Source organism: Fopius arisanus, unplaced genomic scaffold (assembly GCF_000806365.1).
Source record: "Fopius arisanus strain USDA-PBARC FA_bdor unplaced genomic scaffold, ASM80636v1 scaffold00025, whole genome shotgun sequence".
Lineage (NCBI taxonomy): Eukaryota > Metazoa > Arthropoda > Insecta > Hymenoptera > Braconidae > Fopius > Fopius arisanus.
The window spans coordinates 423477-447288 of record NW_011887764.1 but is presented as its reverse complement, the minus strand read 5'-3'; the positions used below and the strand labels follow the sequence as shown (position 1 = coordinate 447288).

At 38.3% G+C, this 23812-nt stretch overlaps 2 protein-coding genes across 3 annotated transcripts in view; both read left to right on the top strand.

Annotated features, from left to right (window-relative positions):
• LOC105264779 (TWiK family of potassium channels protein 9-like) overlaps positions 1-23812 on the top strand; it is a 143767-nt gene that overhangs the window by 3664 nt on the left and 116291 nt on the right. The window lies entirely within an intron of this gene.
• Positions 4523-5731, top strand: LOC105264775 (uncharacterized). The gene is made up of 3 exons (XM_011301885.1): positions 4523-4828; positions 5008-5178; positions 5572-5731. Exons 1-3 carry the CDS (start codon positions 4646-4648, stop codon positions 5647-5649), a joined length of 432 nt encoding a protein of 143 aa, XP_011300187.1. The 5' UTR covers positions 4523-4645; the 3' UTR covers positions 5650-5731.

The following is a 23812-nucleotide window of genomic DNA, read 5'->3' as shown; positions in this document are numbered from 1 at the left end:
AGCTCAACCAGGCTTGAGCCAGCCTTGGATGCCAATCTCGGGCCTTGTTTAGCCGGGGTTGGGCCGCCCATCACCCAAGCTTGGGCCAATTGTCAATTCCTGCCTGGGCTGTACCTCCACATTCCTGCCAATGTTAAAAAAGCCTAGATTTCCCTTGAACTGGATTTACTGACTTCAATAAACCGCTCAGGCTGTGCACGGACTTTGATGGAAAAAGGGGTTGGGTATAAGGGAAATTGAAGGCGTTTTTCCGCCGATTGTTGCTTTCAATTTAACCAATTGTCCCTGATCGTAAATTACGATTTTATTTATCTATTGTTGGGAACCTGGGGGAGGATTTTTTCTGGGGGATATATGATGTATGAATGGATTTTGCTGCCGGAAAAATACTCGCCATTTATCCCGGTGAGAATTGGAGATTCTTGGCGCGTTTATTAGATCGCCTCGAATTTATCAAGAATTTATCGTGCTGGATGATTTCTTTCTGTTTCTGTCATGATTACCACTGAATTCTGAATTATGGGGTGATTTATTTATTTATTTATTTTTTTTTATTGACCCAGAAATTTGTTTGGATTGAGGAAATTTTTCCGCTGTCTGTGCTGCGTGTCAAATTACGCCTGTCAATATTTCATGAATTTTAACTTGTTAATCTATAGAAATTTCTCTATAACCCCGAGGGTTCACTGGGAATTGAGAGTTTATTGCTATTGAAAACGCGAGCATTCAGGCTTCTATGATGGGAGTAAGTGTGCCTAGGGGATCATTTTGATATCAGTTTTATTGGATAATAATGGTATTGAATATTGAGGCTGTGAGGATGAAGGGAGTGGGATTCCAGGTAATGGAGATGATTCTATTGTGGCGGTATTTCCCTTTTCAATAACTGACACGGAATTAATTTTCTGTGTATGCATGCCACAATATTCATCCCAACAAATCAGAGAACTCCGTTCTTCCATCTGAACGTGTGATAATTCCACGACTATATAATTGACAAAAAAAAAAATTAATAAAAGGCTGGACTTCCGTTGTGAATTCCGCAATTTATTTCAATCTCCAATAAACCGTGGATATTCAGTGCAAAATTGAAATTCAAAAATACATCCATCAGAATTTCTCAGCTTTCTTTCAATTTCCCTAGAATAATGGCACTGATATTCACAGTTGCTATTGTTTTTGTAACTGCGTTTTTATTTATTATGAAAATTGTTGTCAGTGTGAGGTGATCACGCGAATGAATAATCTCCGTCCACATTATTTTGCTTTTCATTGCGAAATACTATTTATTTGTTGGATAATGAAATTAATCCTTTGGCGTCATGAATATCCATTTCCGCAATGACTAATCATATTCGTCAGTTGATTCGATTTTTAATAGCCTATAAAATACCTCATCCTCTTGGATATTGCCGTTCAATAGTTTTTCATCTCTCTTTTGATTTACTTTCCCCTTCCATCTGCAATGCAGAAAAATTGAAACGATATTTGTGTGTCCGTTAATTAAAAAGTAATCATCGAAAAATTCAAATGGACCTTTGAAGTGATTTATCAATTAAAATCCGAGAGTACTCGATTTAGGTTATTTGATTGCGGTGTATGTTACCTTTAAAGGAAAGTATACTTGTAACTAAACTCTGGAAAGTAGAATTTTTCATTGCGCGATTCCTTGGAAAACGGAAATCGCCGTGATTCAAATGAATGGAAAAACAACAGACCGCGGAAGTTCCTGGAATAAAGACAAATATGAATAAAAGGCTGTCTCAAACGGGAATAGGAATACTAACGTTGAGAAAATCTTGGAGTCGCTGTTGCGGGTCTGTGACATCGAGCCAATTTTCCGCAGAAGCGAGACTCTCCTGTCGAGTGTACGACAAACAACTGCTTTTGAATTTTTCCTTCCACTTTTCTTTTTCAATTCCATTAGTGAGAAACGCGAACTGACCTTCTTCCTTCATTTTTACTGTCGCATTTTCTGTAATTGGTATTACGTATTTGTGCGAATTCGTAGTTGCTCAGTGTCATATAAGAATATGAAAAAATACCATGAATGCTCTATAATTGTTTTCATGTTAACCAATTATTGATTTTTCAATGAAAACTTGTGAAGACTGCGGACTGAATACGATTGAATCTCTATCAGATTGAAAATTGAATCTATTTAATCATCCAAGTGTACCGCCACTGAAAATCAATCTCAACTAATTACCCGATCCGTAACTAGACCGGAAGGGTCAAATCGTTATCTCCAATTACAATAATTAAAGATTTGCATCACAACTCATTAAAAAAAATATCCGCATCAGAGATTTGGACAAAGTGAAACATGCACAGCATGACGAATTTGCCCGAGATATTCCCACACGTATGATGAAGTAGTTAAAAACCCCGAGAAAAATGAAGAAAAATATTTCAACGAGGTTGAAAAAGAGGAGAGAGGAAAAAAAAAATGAGTGAGAAGTATGAGAGGTGTTCCGCAAAAATTTCCGGACCGCGGAGGAGTTTTCATATCGGTGGCAAGAGGACGAGTACATCCGTGCGCGAAATTACGTCCTGACCGTATGACGAGAAATGGAGCGTAGAAAGTGTTGGAATAAGAGGGGATGGAAGGAACGTCAGATAGACGTATGTGTATGGGTCCAAAGGATTTTTAATATAAAAGGGTTTTGTGTTGTGGAAGGGGGTGGAGAAGTTGTGGGGATGCACACGATATGCCGTATGTACAGCCTGTGCGATATACTGTGGAGATGGGGGACACACGTTATATGGAAAAGGTCGAGAAGTTTTTGAGGTGCATAGCATGGAGAAGAGGTAGAAAATGCTCTGACACGCGCCGTGTACACGGTTATCATGCATGCATGCGTCTCGCCGTTGTGGTCCTCTTCAGGGGGTGAATTTCCCAGCTGTGGGACACCCTCAACTTTCTCCTCAACATTTCCCAACATTTCAACAGCTCCCACTTACGCAACCGCATGTGTCCAGAAGTTTTTGTTAATTCTCCGCTACTGACCCTTCTTAACGAATTTACCTCGACATGGCCGAGTTCGTTGGCTAATTACAGAGTTGCTTGATGAATATTCTGGGGTTCATACACCGTTACAATATTACATACCCCACATCAACTTAAAAAATACGAAAATACGAAATTTTTAGCGATTAGTGGTGATACGAATAGAATTATTCATTGGTTAATCAGATTTGATTTATCCGTTCTGTGATTCCGCTAAAATTTTACAGAACTACTGCCCGAATGAAAATTATGTCCACTGATAAATTATAAGTTATATATAATTATATCCAATTATGTTTGATATAGTGTCTAGCATTTTCACGGTGAACCTGAAAATTCAAAATCAAATATCATTTGATTACGGAGTCGACTCGAAAAATTTAAGTGACGACATTTTTCACAGATAATCCAGATAAAAATACGAAACGCCCCGGAAAAAAAATCACAGATGATTTTCGCTCTGGAATTACAATTACAATTAAAAAGACACATAATTGTTATTGAATATTTCTCCCCATACCGTGTTTCTGAATATCTCATGATTTGTTTGAAACAGTCTGTTTGCAACATATGATTTATTGGCTTCAATGGTAAAGCCACACGTGGGTGATCCCCTAGGTTAGAATGACTATTGAAAGAACATGTCAAACCATTGACATGCCATGGTGTTACGCAAACGTGTGATTATTGATTTTGAAAATGGTTCAACAAGTGGTGAGCACCCGCGGTCGCGTACCAGTCACCTACCGATTCTTGTATCGCGTACAGTCAATTATTCCATTTTATCCATTATATTCACGCGAGATTCTATCCAAACTATTAGTTATCCCAGTCACATAATTACCTTATTAAATTATGAAGCAAATGAATTATTGACAATCAACTGCCTTACAATCTGTATTTATTTCTACCATTGACGTATTCATTCATTGATTATAAATAACTTGAACGTATTCTCATTAAAAAATTATAATACCACGTGTTTCAAACTGTTTTGTATGAGTCAGGATTTATTTGTGTTACAATAAATTTAAATTAAATGTATCAAGATGAAAATATTCGTCGCTCTTTGCGTTTTTATACCGCTGGTAAGTTGACCTGTAATTCTTGCGTTTTTGGTTATTTTATTTATAATTTCTTTAATATCAGTTTCAGAATGCTGTTTCTGTTGGAACGGAAGATGGTTATCCATACCAAGTCAAACGTAGTCGCTTCCACGTTATCATTGTGAATTTAGTAAATGCTATAAATAAATATGAATTTCAGTTGGTTGAAATAGATAAGGAGTTTTTCAGCTTTATGAAGTCGAAACAAAACGGGGTCTTGGAAAAATACCAGCACTACCAAGACAAGGTATTTTTCCACAAAGATTTTAATTACAGCACGTACACGTATTAAATAAAATAAAATGCAATCTATCAGATATGTTTGTGCTAAAAAATGCAATATGTCTCAAAAATATGTCAACAGAAAGAGAACTCCGTAAATGATCAGCCGTTTATTTATTAATGAATACTTGAATTTTAATTTTAGTATGAAGCTAAAGGACAGCAGTTGAAAAACGAAAGTTTTTCGCAGGATTGCTGTCAACGCGTTGCAAATGTACTTAAACGCAATGAGAAATATTTCAATCGAATGATGACGTTTTATGACAAGATCCATATACTTTGGAGCCAAGCTTTTTCAACATTTTCTCTTCACATAAGTCCCGCTAATGTCTCAAAACATACTGTGACGGAGTGGCACAGGAAAGCTGTTGATTGTGATTCACTGGCCTTAAGTGAGACTCCCACGATTACCTACAATTGTATAAAAAAAGTACGTAATCGCACCATTAATATGACAATTCTATGTAATCTGTGGTGAAATAATTGTCAAGGACATCTAGAAAATTTTCTCTTCTTTTCTTTCCATTGTTCTAATAATTCGAAGTTAGGAAGTTCTGAGTAAGTTTCTCGCCTTAAAGAGATTATTTATAAAAAATTGGCTTTTTCCAGATTTTGAACGATATCTTTTTATACGAGAGATATGTGAATATATTGTATTTGAATGGAATGCAGATTCTATACGAGAAAATAGATAAATTAAAAATAAAGGTTCATCAGGAGAACCAGAAGGAATCCTTCAAAAAGTTCTATACAGAAGATAATATAGATGCGAGATTGGCGGTAAGTCTTTCAAAAGCGAAAAAATGGTATCAATTCAGTAACGAAGCGGAAAATCGTAACAACTCGAAGTTTCTTTCCGTGAGTTGATCATATCATGGAAACTAATAGAGATGGCCAAGAGTATTCAATACTTTTTTTGTAGCTCTCAATGAAAAAGCCCTACGAAAAATATTGTGGCGAAATTTCCGTTGTGTCCGTTGGCCCTCAAAATTTTTAATGAAATCTCACTGTTTATCGTTTTGCTACTGAATCAATTTCAAGAACGAGCTAGATTACGTCAGTCTGGCCATAAAGCGAAACTTTAGATCCTACACGAGAGGCAAATTTGAATACTCCGCGAATGGCGCGTAATTATTGTCGCCATTGATTAAAATCTATTTCATCACAATCTAGAGGTATTGCCCGGAGACTTCTAGTACGAGTTCATGGCTGAAACTGATGCCCATGGCGAACAATTCACGGAATACTTAAGGGAGAGAACCGACTACATTCCAGAGGAAAGCGTGAAGCGAAACTTCTGCCGGATTTTACAACTGTATCAGGAACAATCTTCTAAAAGTCTACCAATCATAATAACTTTTCACTAGCGTAAGTGAATTGAAAAAAAAAACAACTTTAAAAAAGACTGAATTTGAAACCTTCGAATTCATTCGATTTTCTTGGCGACCTATTACAAAATGGAGTTTCTATATTTATTATCATTATAATAATAACAAAGATGAATAAGCGAGTTGTCAAATTGTTGCTAAATTTATCCAGTCCTATTTTTTTTTTTCGTGGAAGTAATGTACAATTGAACACATCAAATTGGGAGGGAACTCATTGATAATTTTGTGCACGGTTTATTTTATCTGTTGAATCACGTTTCACATTCTCGACACCATCGCCATCACATCATGAATTCACCACCCGAATACAATATCAGGTATTCAGTGGCTGTAATTCATGCCCTTTTACATAAAAAAAGTAACGCTGACCCAGTGCCCGAAGGGCGGTCCATTAATTGCATTTCACCATAAACATTTTTATGATTTCAACGTGACCTAATGGCACTGGTATTTCTTCTCGGGGATTTATGTAATATGAAACCTTTCGCATTTGAATTATATATTTACACATGAGGGTTGAAAACAATTATTTGAATTTACGATATTCTCGTGGAATCTGCAGTTCAATCTTTAACACGAGTTATGTGATTCATAACTCTACTATTATATATTATATTTTTATATATTTCAATATATAAAAATATATTATAGAAAAGAAAAGAAAACTAGAAAAATACTCAATTTAAAATTAGTACTAAAAATAAAAAAATAAGAGTAAACGTCGAGTTGTGGGATGAACTGTTATGTCATCAGATGTACAACTCCATCTCTATCGAATATTCGTCAAGATTAAATAGAATAATTGCAGATGGAATGGTTATTTCATCTGAATTATGCGATTCCCTCTTTCATTCCACTCACGAAAACAATTGAATTCCAATTTATCTCAAAATGCCCGGGAATTTCCGATATGTACAGCAACGCTGAAGACTCTCATTGTTGGGAATAATCCAATTGCCCTGAGTGTGCATTGGAACTAATTAGAGGCACTCCTGTTCTCGGACGCAGAATTAAAAGAAAATTGCGCTTTTCCGGGATACACTGGTTGTCATGTTTCCTCGCAATTTTTTTTTTTCCAGATGAAGATCCAAGTCAATTATTATGTTTTCTCTCCCTATTGACATGACTGCTGTCACCTCTCTCGCTGCTTTCGATATTCAGTCAATTTTAAACAATTTCTCATAACAAAAACTATGCCATTGCACCATGAGCGTCACTCAAATCCCTCAAGTAACTCTCGGTTTTCACCCATTACGATACACTTTTTCCATTGACTTTTGTTCCGATTTCTCATGAAAGCCTGTGGAAAAGCGGAAGCCTATTTCTCAGCGATAAGAATCAATGGGATTTTAGCAGAGTGCCTCGCACGCGAAGCACGTCGAGTTAAAAGGTACTTTTCAAACCTCTAACGCTGCGTTTGTCTCCTTTTCTCCGCAGTCTATATTCTCTTTTACTGTGCAAACCGTTGGAATGTGAAGCCACACAGTATTTTCCCGTTGGTATGCTACACGATGGTGTGGCGTTATCCTTTTTCCATTGGCAAGTTTGAGTGTTCATGGCGGAAATCCTTGGAATGACCACAGGTCTAGCCGAGCTTATCATTTAGATTTTCGTGGTGATGGTACTTGAAAGAGAGAAAAAATTTTCACCGCCGGTGTTCTTTGATTTTTTACGATCCACCCCCAGTCACCCTATCCTCGCACTTGCAACTCTTATTTTATGCATTAGCATTTCGACATTTGAATCTTGAAACGTCTCCATCAGCTTGAATTTTTCGTTCAAATCTGATAGTGCATTATTTATTTGTCGGATATTTGCGCGCCTGTAACGAGATTGACAGTTTCAATGAGTACCGCACCGACTGCGGATTGACAACTGGGTTAGGTACACTGTCCGCGGAATTACCAATGTTCCCCCCATCCAATTGATGGGTGTATACAGGTGTATCTCATAGCCAATTCCTCCAATGAGGCAGCAGGTGTTTGTCCGCCTTCCCTACCAAATGGTGTACATTTTGGATAATTAGTTTTAAAATCAATACTTGTGGCAATATTTTCCATCAATTGTGTAGGTCCATGAATTTTCCAGTACTACAAATTATCCCGTGTTTATGAGAAATCGGTAAACTCTCCGGAAGATTAAAATAGCGGATAAAGTGGAATGATGCAACGCGAGTTGGTTAAAATGTTGTTGAGAGTGGAATATTTTGAAAGTTTCTCGATTAGTTTTTCCACGAGTTTTTTTTTCACCTATTTTTTTTAACTGTTTCGAAAGTTCGCGTAATCGCTTCTGCAGTTTTTACAAAGTAGCAACCTGAGGTATTCGGAATTTTAGGGGAACGAAAATTGTATTGTTATGCAGTTTTAGGTCATTACGGGAGATCGTGGCGAAAAGTTTTTGGACGTTATTCATTTAGTGGTTTATGCTCTTGAATGGATTCTTCGCTGCTACGCGGATTTTATCATAGAAATATGTGGAATATACGGAATTCATCTCGCTACATCAGCGTTCTTTGGTTATTCTGGAGAGAAGTTTGAGAAGAATTCAAGTACATTATTTGAGATTATATTTGCATTCTTGGAACTGTTGGATTTTACGTGTTTTTGTTTAAAGAGGTGAAGCTGTTGTTGAGGAGATTTTGAAGGTTTTACCATTTTTCAGTTGTGTCGAGAGGAATTTAGGAGAGTGCGGTTTAATCCTTTATGATTTTTCTATTTATGTACGTGCAATTGTTCATTTTGGTCTTCATTAACAAAAAGATCAATGAACAATGAATTTATGCAGAGAACATGTCACATCGTGCAATGACATTCTTAATTTAGGTTCTATTCTGGAAAGTTCTATAACATTTTTATCCGTTCGAATTAATCTCGTTTGACGACTTCACCACTGAAATCCATTAGTAATGAAAATAACTCTCCGCTCTCGGTGACTCATTGAAATTTAATTGCTCGTCGAGCTTCAATTTTCAGCATTCACATCGCATTTAAGATAAAATTATTCGTGTTGAAAATTGCGGGGATTTAATTTTTACTCCCCACAAATTGCCTTAAAAGGTATTATCATTAATTAATTTATTCTTCATTCAAGAAATTACTTTCATTTAACCTAGAAACCGATTTGTAAGATGGAAATAGTGTGCTCTAATTTGAAGATGGCTTACCGTCGATGTATTTTAATTTCCCAGAAAAAAAATGGTGATACTTTTGTCTTCTTACAATTTCCTTTGTAAATTTACGAGAAATGATAGGGCCATCCTTGATTCGAAAATGGCATCCAGAGGGAATTGATGAAGTTTCTGTTAATTCCCCCAACAGTAAAAAGAGTCTATCAAAGTAAATAGTAAGGGATAGAATTACAATGTTAGTGCGCCTCCGGGGAAAAATTCTGGGTTGGAGTTCAGCTTTATTTCCACCTCGTAACTTGTTGAGTGGCTCATCCCCTCGACAATACGGAAAACGATGTGTGCTAAAATCCCAGGGTTTTGTTAGAAATCATGTACTCATCTAACAATTTTTATACAGCACCTTAAAAAGATATTGCAATATCATGAGAAAACTCGTAATTATTCAACAGCGGGGAATAAATGTTCGACAAACATTTGAGATTAACTGTGGGATTCTTGCAAGTCGAATAATATTATGATTCAATTTGCATCGAATGAATATTCCATTGAGATGACTCTTTTATTCCGGGTAAATATGGCCTCTCGTCGTTCCTACAAGTTTATGCTTTCAAGGACTGTTACCATTGAGAATTATTGGGTAAATATAATAAACCGCAATTGCAGTTTACAGGAGACATACCGACATGTCCAACCTCATCGCCAAATGCAGAGAGAATCTGTGTTGCCTCTTTTTTGTGCCTCGCCAAGACTTTTTACGAGTACACCGAGAATAAAATTCTATTAAAATTACCAGAAATGTAACTAAAAAATTGTCAAGGGAAATTTACCTAAAAGTATGAGTTGGAAAAGAAGTATTATGAATCGTCACGTGAATTCTGCAATCTGTTTTGTAAAAATTACTGAAATGACTAAATTACTATTAACCAGTCTGATGACTCAACGCTGTGTTCCCAACAAGTCGTGTCATCGTTTATCCCCGCTGATTGGAAATTTCATTGAAAAATAAGTCGAGAACTTTTCTGTAAGACTTTTCATGTTCACGTAATACTACGATACAGTTTCGTACTTTTTTTAGTGATAAACTTGAGAAACCGCTGAACACTTCGCACTTATTTCCTTCCATTCCTGTAAAACTGCGGGAAAATGATTTTCTCCTCCGGATTATTCAAATTGTTCCGTAATTTCAACTGTATATAAGATTAAACAACTTTAATACCTTCAATTCAATTAGTCGTTACTAATTTGAAATACTTTGAGGTGAATAATTACCTGAGAGTGTAATTCAATGAATGTCAGTCACCTAAAATTGTAGATTTGTTGGGCTGAAAAGGCTATCCCACTATGAGGAAAAATCGATTTTCCATTATACCGGAGAGTTATTTCCCTAAACTTCTTAATCGCTATCAATCTTTCCTCTGTCTCAGTCCCACCGGATAACTCCTCAGCCCATAGAATTTGATGGAACGATAGTTCAGCATATTAGATTCCATTCTGTGTAAACTTGGTAAATTCAATCGTACGTGAGATCGAAAATCGATCACTCCTTGCACGTGAGAAGTTATCAGGTACATTGGATAACTGCGTGTGATACAGCTTTGTGTTGAACGTAAATCCACTGCGTGTATTTCGCTCCTTCACTGGATTTCAATCTCTGAAATTTGTCGAAGAGTGGAGGAACCCTTGAGGGGTGAATTCGATCAACACATCCGGTTACTCAAATTCACACCTCCCGGAACACACAAACAGCAACAGAATGTGATGATATTTTCTTGATCTATTTGCATACTGTGTAGTCTCACTCTTGACAAGTTTGGACTAGACGACAAGTCCCTTGAGGCTAGGAAATAACTTGCTATATTCAATAAAATCATTTCCATCATTCTAGAACGCATTCTCTTTCTCATTCTTTTCATAATTTTAATTATATTATAATTAAATTATAAATATTATAATTATAAATTTATTATAAATATTCTTAAAAGAATAAATCTCTTAAATAGTTAGTAATCAGAATCAATTTCACGGGGATATTTTGTAAAATTTTTCCAATTTTCTGGTATAGACCACCGGGAAAACAGGTGTCTCTGATTTTTCACCTTATTCTAGCGGATTTTTTCCTCTTTCAAAAGACTCGGTGAAGACAAGAGAAACGAATAAGAAAAGCTAGTTTCCCCCGACAAGAGACTAAAGAGGGGGAATGAAGAAAGCTCTCCCGCGAAATTGCTAGAGGTTTGTATTCCAACTGAGGCTAATCGGCTGTGAAAACCGAGAGGGCGTTATCTCCCTCTCACCCCCTCGCCATCCAAGATAATTTGCATTTTAAATTGGGTCGAATATTCGAAGTTTGCAATACACCAGTGAGCAATTTTCTGCATTAGAATGGGTGCACACTGGGGGTACGTTGAAAAAAGCGTGAGTACAATGCTTTTTTGCATTATGCAAAAGCAAAAACATCTCTTCGCTATTTGCACACTCTTGCATCTCATTTCCCTCCAGTTCGTCGAGGTGAAAATTCCTCTTCTCAAATCCTGGGGGATCGAATCGTATCTATTGAAGAGGATACACCACATCAAGTTCCTTCACATCCAGACATTTCGAGATTGTCTACCAATTAATACTCTCCCCCGATTGGCCATAGAAAATTATTGTTTTTAGTCTGGGATTTTTTTAAAATTGAGTAAGCCTTTTCATTAAATTTCAATTAAAAATCAGATAACGGAAAATTCCGCTGACTTTGTGCCTGATATTTCAGGAAATTTTCAACCGTGTATGAAGACTCTTCTTTTGTACTAGAAAATAGATCCAATTTTGTGTAAACCGAAAACCCTGATGCCCTGGGGAAAATGTCCGATATTTTTTCGAGTGCTTTGTTCAACTTGATATACCCCTGATCGATGATTCGGGAATTCTATCGGAAATGTAACTCTCGTAATGCAGCTTTTCTCGCCCGAACGGATAAACTTTTCAATTAAATCCCCTAGCTTCCGATTCCAATTTATCTTTGTGACTCCCTCTCACTTCTACCCATGAACCGAGAGTAGTTTCCACGCAGACTCTAAGCCCCATAGTCCGCAAAAGCCAGACAATTAATTTGTTTCTCCCCCTCTCGGCTTGTCTCAACATTTTCTCACCAACTTTTCCTGCTTTCCCCCACCCATTATCCATTTTTATAATAATAAATTAACAATCGGGATTAATATGTAGGTGTCTCACAAGATATTCTATACATTGGATTAACGGTCTTTTCTCAAAGTTGCAAGGTATTATTTTTATTTTAATTCGTTCTTTTTATATTAATTTTCCCTCAATATACGTGAATTTCTATTCACTGCGCGCGAATGCAGCGTAATTAAATTTCGCGCTGAAAACCAATACTTTATTAAATATAATTAAATTCTATTCAATCGAATATGAATTGAGGAAAAAATGAGAAAGAAAATTGTTTTCTCAAAAGTATTTAGAGCGTACGTAGCAGGTACACAATTTTCATAGACTTTTCATGCAGAAAGTCGAAGGAATTTCTGTTCGATAATCCATCAAGTCGATTATGAGCTGGAGCTCGTGGTTTATGGTGATGGAAAAGTTTTGACATTTGCATGAGTGCATTGTCTTACCCCCGGAAATCGTGCATAATCCAATTTCACCCGATGGATTTCAGGGGGAGGGGCAAGTTGTAGGTGCCTTCAAGTTCGTGTTAACGCGACATTAGAGCCGGAAACGGTAGAATATAATTATACACGGTGAAACTATTACCTTAGGTCATGCTCTGGATGAATTTCCGGTGGGTGAGGCTCGTACGATTCGTATGGGGAGAACAAGTTCTCCAGTGTTCGGGGAATGTGTGGAAGAGTCTACCAGCTAGGGTATGTTGCAGAGTTTTGGTTCATGACAAATTGCAACGGTTGCTTTCCGTTTGTCGGGTTTACCAAGGATGAATGATTTAGCTCGCACTTACGAGTTTTATCCTGAAATGTTTCGGTGGAATTGTGCGGTAGTTTGGCGGAAATCGTGAGGTACAGAACCCCCTAGAAAATTACCAGACTCCGGATATGGCCGGATTTTCCCTTGGATTTCACTCATTGTTGCAAATTCGGTTGAAATTTCCGGTGCATCTTAGGAATTTTCCACGAATTCAACTATTTGAATTTAAATCCATAATTATGAGTTAATTAAGTCCATATAAATCACGTATAAAATCTATTTGAACAAGTATATATTTTTTTCATTTCAGGACAAGTTCCGCCCCTGAAGAATTATCCCGTAAACTTCTGAAAATTCATTTTTCTCCCGTTAAAATTTCAAGATCCTAAAAATTTTCCATTTCAACTCGTAGAGTGCACAATACATTTGAAATCCTCGTCTCATCCACCGGACCCGTTGCTCCCATATAAAACTTTAACCACGTTTAAGTATACAATCCTATAAACTTGCAAAGTGAAAGACAAGAGGAGAAAAAAATAAACTTTCTCTCCCCGGGTTGCATTTACCCCGTGTACTATCCGGAATTTGTGGAGTCTGGCCTTGTCCTGTTTTCATACAGTATACAACTACTTCAGGGACACGTTTGAGTCCTGTTACGAAAGCCAGCTACCTTTTACTAAATTATTCAATTCATTTTCACTGGCCACCCCCGTCGACGCAGCTTCCCCGGCTTTTCTACCCCCCTTACCCCTCCGCGTGTTCTCTCATTTTGTCGGCTGCTATGCAGCGAGTAATTTTACTTCAGAAATTTTGAAATTGCCTCGGACACGCTGCATCAGCGTGGCATGCAGGTAAACCTGGTTTACAGCAATTTACCTTGCATTTCCAAGTTTTGAAAAACCCTCCACGGCACACTATTTAACTAGGTTTCATATTCTCGTCGAGTTGCTCCTTTCTTTTTTCGAATAAATTCACCTTTACCGGCTCATGCTACTTTATCGTCGAATTATTATTTCCTCGTAGCTTCATATTTAAGTAAAACTTTAATTTGTTTATTTAATATCAAGGAATTCTTCTCATATTAAATTTTCGCATTCAATTTGAATATCCTTGTTCGCTTATCAAATTTTTAATGATTCCGAATAACTAAATCATTAAACAAATCATTATAAATATAATTAGAAAGCCGCTGAAAAAGGGCATTTGTTGGACAATGTTGTGTGCATTATATGGAATTTAGGAAAAATAATTAAATAAAATAATAAAATTAATTAGAACCCATTCGTGGAATTTAAAGTTATTACTATCCTGATTTTAAGCCATCGTGTATCAAAGAAATGCATTGAGTATTCCACTCGGTCTCTAGAGAAAACAGAATCCCAGGAACTCGGCTCCATCAATGCCCTCACTAACGAGCATCTCAGTTCACCGTCAAAATATGCAGTAACTGTTGAAACTTCATCCTCACATGCTGCACGAATGCTGAGAAAAGTAAAAAGAAATTATCTCGTAAATTTTCCTCCACCGGATATTCTCCCTCTATCATTTCATCCTCATGTTTTACCAGTCCCAGCACGTACTTGACGGTGAAATAGTCGTCTTAGACTGCCACCGTACCAGCAAATAGAACAAAATAAGAAAAATGGATCACAGTCGGGGATAGGCTTTTGTATTTTGACAACACTGGGGTGCCACCGGATGATTAAGTGATGAACAGGCTGATGAACATGCGGAATAACAATGATTTGGTTTAATCTCACATTTGTTTTCATTCTACAGGGATTTTCCAAAAATGTAGATTTAATTAAACTCTCACGGAATTATTTCATTTTTTTCTCTCAAGCGCTTTTGAAATTCGGTATCAACTAAATATTTAATGTCTCATTCGTAATGGTTTCAATTTCATTACAATTACACTCCAATTTTCAACATTGCAAACAGCAATTGAATTTCCCTTCAAAATTGGCAATAACTTATCCTCGTCACACTGTAATTTAATATTCATTGCAAATACAAAAATTCGGGGATACATTTACCTACCTTAATTTCTGACATTTCAACAAGAAAATCACGAATCGCGAAACCCAACGAACGCTTCCCGTTTACCCATGTAACTCGAACCCGTTAAGCCATCATAAAATTTAATATCGAGGAAACGTCACCAGCGGAGAAATTTCTGTAAAACCAAGTTAAACGTCCCCCCCCCCCCCCCCAAAAAAAAACCGTCGGGCGCCTCAAAAATCTGGGACAGAACAAAAGACCAAGTGTATCCAAGCCACTGATAAATGTGAAATCAATAATCAATGGGTTATCGATCGTGACCCCAGTGACTATCGAGTTAGGTTGGGGGATGGGGTGTTTCTACGGTCATCTATTCTGGTAGGTTTCCCTCGTTGGTATCTAGGCTCAACGAGGGAGCGTATGCGTTAATCAGGGAATGGTTCTCTCAACAATTCGGGGCATACAATTCCGAGTACGAATGGAGCGTGGATGTTGGATAGAGACGATTCGGTTGCATGCAAACCCACTGGTCTAAAGGTTTCGCCAGGGATAGGATAAAGGGATGTGTTGGAGGTAATACCAACCCCCTCATCGGTTACGACGATGACGATGATGTGATAGCAAAACCCCACTCCTCAGGTACAATGTGTTCCGGCTTTCATTCCGATTTGGCTATCCGAAATTAGCGATGCAGTATAGGTAACGCCGCGTGTCGACGACGTTTATAGCTGGTTTGATGCTGGTGCTGGGACATTAGCACAGGATTCCCCTTACATTCATCCCTCCTCAACCCATACAACTGAGGTCCTCTCAATGGCCATCTCATACCGAATCCTCCCGTCGCCTACGTCCAGCCCTTCAATGCATTTACGCGGCTGCGGATCAAAGGGCGAGAGCCTCCGTAATTCCACTGGTAAATCCCCCACCTATCAGCTGTCTCGCCGTCTCAATTCCCCTCTGTCTGTCCACTTCAAACGGAACTCACCGTGTTCGGTTTGTTCGGGCTTCTGGTTTTACCCTATTTACTATTTACCCCGTACTCCTTACCACCGTGTGTATATGCGTTACACAGTGACGAACTGTTTGTTTACCGGAGTTGTTGTGCCTTTGTATTAAGTTGGCTGTTTGGGTTTCTCTGTTTTTCACGGCACGTTATTGCAGTTTGTCCGCCTGTTTAAATTATTATATTTGGGGAGAGGAGAATTGAGTTGACATTTTGGCGCATTCAGAAATCCAATTGTTTTGGTCAGTGGATCAAAATTTTTGGCATTATTTAATCTGATGGTTTGGAGTTATTATGGAGCGAGATGATATTCATTGATGTTGATGCTATGTTTTGGGAATTTAACTCTTTCATTTGTGTATCCTGTTGGTTATTTATCGGTTCAGTTTTGCCGGGTGCAACACTTGTCATGAATTTCAGGAAATATTGTAATACGGATAATACACGTTAATTTTGCAATTCCATTTCCTGAAAATCAATAATCCCGAAAATTCTGGGAGAAATTGAAAATTTTCACTCTATTCCCACGGAATTTCTAATTACAATACACAATAATTACACCGATATTAAGAGTTTCCATCGACTTTCCCATAGAATTAAAAAAATCATATTTCCACATCTTCTCTGATTCGCTCGGTATCACAATAATACTTTCCAAAGTTTTCCGCATGCGGCAATTTAATTTCCCGATGTCAGGATAATAATCGACCAGTCGAAACGAGATGCAATCAGAGAACAAACGGACTATCATTGGACTCCGAAGTTGGATTTCCCAATCATTAGTGAAGCGCCCGGAGAGATTCCTCGAGAGGAGTAAAGTTAAGATGAAATAAAAAAATAAAAAAACGCATAAGACAGATGTGTAAGCTGATTGGATTTATCGGGTCGTCAGATTGCCATCGAGACCGGGAGTCACCGTTTCTCTTCTCCCATCTTATTCCGGGCTTTTATACTTTCCTTAGCATCGAGCCCCCGATACTTCCAACTTCCACATGGGGTTTTTTTCTTTTTTTAATTTTCCCTCGTAACCTACCCCCCGCTCAACCCACTGCTTCAATTTTTTTTTGTTCTCCTCAATAAAAGTTCAATAAGCCCAGAGAGCCGTGTTGCTGTTCCGGCATGACGGTTATTCCGGTCGCGTCCTCATTTTTCTAGTACTCTTTTTGTCATTTCTCTTTCTTGTTCTTCCTTGCCATCATTCAAAAGAGCTCCCTTGCTACGAAAAGATGACGAGGGGTGGGATATTAAAAGAACGTTTTCGATGGAGAATAATGAGGAAAAGATGTCGCTTGACTACGACAAAGCTTTCTCTTTACTGTAAAATATTGTGATAAAAACGAAACATTCGGTTCCCGGAAAATCCACGTTCGGGGGTTTATTGTTGCTTTTTTCTCTAACGATTCTGCATTTATTAAAAACGTTAGGGTATTCTCAGTAAATTTGAAAAAAAAAAACATTTTTTTCGAAATTAATTAGTAAATAAAAAAAGCAATTATTAGTCAAATGAAAAATTTAGAGATCGTTGTTAACTGAAATTTCAGTAAATCCCTAAGAATGTATAATAAATATCGTATGAATGAGAAAATTAGAGGATATATTTTCTAGGGTCTCAGATTAATTATCTATAAATCAATCAAAGACATAAAAGACAAATTTTTGTACTTATCAATTAAACCGGGGAGACGAGGCGGTCATGCTGGGATTTTTTGTGGATTTTCCCTAGTCATTAGTATTCGTTGCGAGACGCGGGCGACACTGTACAAAGAGGAAGTGGAAAATCCCCTTTTGGGTCGGACTAACTTATCTGGAGAAATCGTGGCCCTTGGTTGCAGCTTGACTTCCTCCCACAGTCGTTTCCTCATCGTCAATAGAATTCCGGTATTCGCGTCATAAAATCTTCGAGTGGACACTCACTGTCCAGAGGGAGATCCATTCCAATTGGTTAGGGGCTGTCAAACGATTAATGGGGCACTAGGGGGAGAACGCAAGGATAACTATGAATGCCATTTGGAAATGATCTTTTATGATTTAGCAGTTACCGATGTGATCACAATCCGCAGATTGACTGAAAATAAAATTGATGCACACTGTTAAAAATTCCTCCAACTTTAAGTCCCAAAATCCTCTGAATTCTCAATTAAATTGTGGTAAATATTTTTGAAAGGGACTCATAATTAGAATTATATTTTGTATATAATTAATTTCTTTCCGTCGAATTAAACATAAAGAGGAATATGAATTCCATTTCAAAGTAGAGAACCAAGGAAATCTTCATTAGAATTCAGTTCTCTCAATTTTCAATTACATTTTTTATTAGATTGGTAGTCTAGACTCAATATGAGACCATAATAAACGGTTTTACGTCCACCTCAATGCCTTATTGCATTTTTCACTGGTTATTCCAACTATTAAATCCAGTTTCATCGAGTCATGAAAGAAGTTAATCAATACACCCAGTCATAACCGACCTATTGTTTCAGAAATGATTCAGCGTCGGTTTGAATTTCTCCTGTTGGAGGAAGAGAAACTTGCACAGAAAAAGAATATTGTAAAACAGGTGTAATAATTTCACCGACCGAAATTTCCGAACTCAGAGTTTATTTTGATTCTGCCTTGACATTGATGTGAATATTCAAATGGAACAGCTTGAAATATTGTCTACTATAAATTTTTTATGCATTTTTTCCTGTTATATTGGGAGTCGAATTAGTTCCGGTTAACAGATGTTTTCCTAACCCCAAGAAGTCTTTCATTCTGTCCGGAAATTGCGTGGTTTTTTTTTTATTTAATTACACGGAATCAAGCGCAAAAGTGAGAACGACTGGAGGCGCACGACACCGACTTTAAAGACTTCCATATAGGGGTTAAACCATTGTTAACTCCTCGAAGCGGAAGAATTAAAAATTCTAGTAGTCGTTCCGTCACGCTGATGTATCCGTGTATTCTTTTGGCTTAACAACCCGGAAGTACGGAGCAAAAACACTCCGGAAAAAAAAACCCACGAGACTTTCTTTCATCGAGTTAAGAGTAAGACGTTAAATTTTCCAGAGTCCGTGCTCAAGGACCCGGAACTCTCGCGTAAAATGTTTTATTCCTCCTTCGAGATGTGCAGCTATCTTCAAACTCAGTATTCCACACTTTTTGCAAATTAATACGTCGAGAATTGAGTCTCTTTCATGGACGAGTAACGGAATTCATAATTGATGGAATGGCTCGATAATTTATCATTCAACGCGATACAATTGACAATAATTTATGAAACAATCATTTTTTTATCGTCAAAGACAATTACTTTTGAAAGTTCAAGTAAAAAAAAACATATTTATCACCGATTTCTAACTGAAATTTTGATTATACTAGCCCGAATACAAGCCGGGCTAACAACTTTGCGTGGCGTTGAATTTATTCAGTTTAATTTTGATCGGACAAATTCATTTGACGCCGGAATTATGTTCCTGGAATGACAAGTAATTGGAAATTCAGTTGATTTCCATGAAAGATTTTCGTGAAAGAACGTTCAATGAAATTAAACCTTGGAATTAATCAGGAAGTTTTTTAAATAGGATCGTGGTTTGAAATTAATAGGCCCATGCGCAAATTTTGGATAGAAGCAAGTTGCAGAGTTATTGGGCGAATTTCTGTGGTAGTTGAAGTGGCTCCTTTGGCAGGGAGTACGTGTTGAGTGCCATAGTGTCACCTGGTCATCCACAAATTAACCTAATCACGCGTATTCACCTCTAGTGGCCACTCGGTTTGTCCACTCGCACGTGTCTCCAGCATTTCTAGCCATGTGCGAAATCGTTTGACGAATGTCGAGGATAGCACACTGATTCCAAAGATGATACGTACAGAAGAGAGACATAAATTTAACTCTGGCGGTATGCGTATATCTCGAGAAGTCGGAGGTACAAAGTTGCCTTTCAAGATCCCACCGACGCCTTAGAGAGCACTTACTGATCCATGACTCTGTAAATTTCAATAAAAATCCAGCGAGCTGGGAAGTTTGGGGCAGTTTATTTTATCCACTAGAGAAATCTCAGCACTTTATTTTCGGTCGCTTTATTCTCTCCTGTGTCACTTCCACCGGGCATATTTCAAACAATCAAAAATTCCATCAATTTTTTGCTACACACCAGGGATTTTCTCTTTTGTAGGAAAATCAAATTGTCAATTTTAATTTTTTTCACTGTGAAAACCGTTGGAACGTACCCGACAGAACCATTGTTTCACCCAAAAGGTTATATGTCAGTGCAAATCGGATACACAATGAAATTTACGGGAAAATTCCAGCGCCAGTATCCAAAAATCTATATTATAAAATAAAATTCCCATTTGTTCTCGAAACGAGGATCGAAACCGGAACCGTAGAAGGTCCGCAAACACCTAATCTAACAATATTAATCCCCATTTAAAATTAACCAACATCTCTAAATGCAACTGCCCTTCTCCTCCAGGGTCCTCCATCCCCTCAAGATCCCACTAATCTTCCCTAAATTATGATCCGCGTCGGTCTCAACCCCAGCAAAACAGTTTGCCACCGACAGGCTCTCAAGGGTGACCTCGGGGCCATCGGTATTCCCAGCTGGTGTCATCCGAAATACAGAGCAACTCACCAGATTGCCAGATTTAACCCCCAGAATGTGGTGTGGTCCGATTTCTAACCTTCGATATTTGAGTGAAGCCCAGTGGGACGGAGACAGACGTGGGATATCTCAGGGGGAAATGCTGATGGGATTTCTGGTATTTGGTGAGGAGCCAGCTTACACTTGCAAATGTATTCCCAGTGGTTATTGTGTTGTCCATGTGGGAACGATGCATTAACGCCATCCCAAAAACACTCAATGTGTGAAATGCTCCCTTCAACGCGACATCGTTACAAAATGCAACCATTGCTTGTACCACTTGTTTATATTCAGCATGCAGTCAACTCATGTGAGTGTGTGTTGAATACAACAACATGACGAGGAAAGCCCAACGAATGTCTGGCTTTGGTTGGGCTGCCAGGGGTTAGGGAGTGGCATTGCAATGTGCATCTCTCAAGTATTTTCCACGCTGGAAGGTTAGGATTTTCGTACCAACTGTGTAGGAATTCAGGATGAGGTGTAATCCTGAAGCTCTACCCGGCGTTTTGTCGTCCCTGTCTAAATTATTCATGCTATCAAAACTTGAACTGAATTATCCATAGAACTCCACCAACTGCATTAAAGGCTGAAACTTATTTTTATCGAAACTTTCATGTTTAATTAGGGTGGAGAATAAATGTGTTGGATCGGGTGAATAAGTCATTCATTCACGGGATTTTATTTAAATTGACGCCGTCCCATTGGATCTCATGGTATTTGGTCAGACGTTCACGGCTTAACACTTGCAAATTTATTCTCTCTTGGAGTTAACAATCGTCTCGTTTACTTTGGCTTTCCACCTTGTTTATATTACCGGGCTAGCCAGAAATTCCGCACACGGTCAAAAATCCAGGGGGAATATATACTGGAGACTTTCGCTGTATTATTTTGGCATATGTTCAAGGGTAATATGCATTCAGAAGTGCTAAAGAACACACTTCATGGATAAAGTGGTGGAAAAGGTGGTGGAGGGATGGGGGAATTGGATGGAGAGAATAAAAATACAAGAGGGTTGGGGGGAAGCACTGGAAATGACGCAGCGGAAAGAGGTTTTCGCACTCTTGTTCGACCTGGCATTGAGCCCGCTGAGAAAAACCAGGAGACAAAGGATCATCCCAGTTGGAAGCCAGCAATGGTGGAAATGGCGAAAGAAAACAGTGTCGCCAATTGCAACTATGGCTAGTGTTAGATCGATGTCGGTCATTCAAGTGGAAGTGATGATACCGGGGTTCAATAGGACAATGACCACTTGTTTGGCATGGCTAGCTATGTGGGTTTCATCTGAAAAGGTGAATAGGGTGTATCATCTGGTGCATCAAAGCATCTTCAAGTTATCCTTCGGGATTAAATTTCGACAAGTTTGACGCTCAGCTTGAAACTTATGGAAAACTTCAGGGTCGGTTGCAACTTCTCCGCATTCCCTCTTCATCGGGCTAATTCGGCAGGCTCGATTGATCAAGAGTTTCTTCGTCTGTGCTACTCGAATCTCGGCGTGATTCTTGAATTACCCTTCAATTACTCTATTTACTAAATTTAGAATTCATGGCAATAAACGTCCATTTGTTTTTCGAAAATCCTATTCACAAATGATTATACACTTGAATCCATCCTGCGCGTACTTGAATTAAGGAGTGTCAATTACTGAGGGTCAATTGAAGAACAGCTATTTGTTTCGGATGGTATGCGGTTTTCATCTGAAAATGTGAATAGGATGTATCATCTGGGGATTGGGTGCATCAAAGGCTGGTCAAGTTATCCTTTGGGATCAAATTTCGGAAAGTTTGGCTTTCAGTTTCAACTAATGGAAAACTTTGTGGCCAGCTTCGATTTCCCGAGTTCGACGACCAGCGAGATTCTAGTTCTGGCGATTTAGAAGATTGATCCGGTGACGTATATCCCAACTATAATGAATCCATTAGCCTAATTTGGTACGTTTCACTTGCTTCGTCTGCATTAAATGATATTTAGGATCACTAGGATATTCATCGTTTGAAAAACCGAAGAAGATGTATCACTCAATGTTGAGTGAATCAAAGCAAGCTGCTGTTGTATTTCCGGATTAAACGTACACAAGTTTAACACTTAGTCTCACCTAACGGAAAACTTGATGTTTCGATGCGTGTAGTGCTGGCAATGAATTAATTAATCCTTGAGCACTCATAATTACTGTCGGGTAATTCGATTAACTTCGCGTATATCCTGTGAAAATCTAAACTCTTCTTGCCTGCAAGCTCTCGCCAACGGAGATGCTACACCACCAGGGTTATCCTCAACTTTTCACTTTAACTGACAACAATTCGTGGGTAAACAGATGAGCTTTGCTCTCGCTAAAGTTTACCGCTCGTGGATTCACCATCGCACACACTCCTCTATGTGTCAGATAATGCAGTAATGGCAGTGGAAGAGAAGTGGACGTTGAGTGTGCACTCGTGTGCGTTAACCAGCATACGTGTAATTGTGTTTTCAACGGCTTTTCGGGTGCCTCATTCCCCAGGTGAACAAGAAAGTATACTATCACATGGTGTTATAGCGCTAACTACGATAGCTGTTGTCGTTGAGGGCTGTGATGGCACTTTCAATCAAGGGGCTGATGGAGATGGCGCTGGCAAAGTAGGCATGAATGTCATTAGCCTGAGTGGTCAGCTCCGAAATGGAGCTGGATCTTCACTTTAACTACATTGGGAAAATTCATCATTCTGGAATGGAGTTCCTAATGCTGTTTAATCTACACGGAGCACAAAGTCCATCAACTTTATCAAACAGGATCGAGTCACCAACTCCAGAAAATTTACCACCCTCCCAATGGCTATTTGTTTATCGGCAAAGCAAAAAGTATTCAAATATCCCCAGTCAGTCCAACTGCTCCACCTTTTTCCACAAGTTATTGCATCAGTTGGGTTCACTGTAATTCCAATGATTGGGTTAGTTTAGAGTTCATGTGAAATTGTGAACTATTTCTTTGGCTTATAGACTCAGCAAAAAAATGAAGCAGTGAAGCAGCTTGACTGAAGGTATCCTGGGCATTCTAATTGAAGTCACAATAGCCTCCGAGAGTTGGTTTCGAGCAAGAAACTAGCATCGTCTACTCCCTCAACTTCATCATCATCCCCGATTGATGGTACCGTATCGATTTCAGAATGCACAGACTCAGCAACTACACCCATTATATACTCCAAGTACGAATGGGGTGGAGATTCATTAGACAGGGTGAGACCACGTGGGGATATATCTGTTGTGCATTCAAGTCGACTCTAGGTGGAGAGGATTGCATGCACACAAGTTTGTAGCTTCCACGCTTGAACAAGACGCTCGATTATTGTACCATTGACCCTTCTCCGATATTGCCACGTGA

Bases quoted from the DNA above. Each gene is read 5' to 3' on its own strand.
- LOC105264775 (XM_011301885.1), top strand. From the start codon at position 4,646: ATGATGACGTTTTATGACAAGATCCATATACTTTGGAGCCAAGCTTTT. The intron at 4,829-5,007 runs GTACGTAATCGC...GGCTTTTTCCAG, and splicing joins CCTACAATTGTATAAAAAAA to ATTTTGAACGATATCTTTTT. The intron at 5,179-5,571 runs GTAAGTCTTTCA...ATCACAATCTAG, and splicing joins ATATAGATGCGAGATTGGCG to AGGTATTGCCCGGAGACTTC.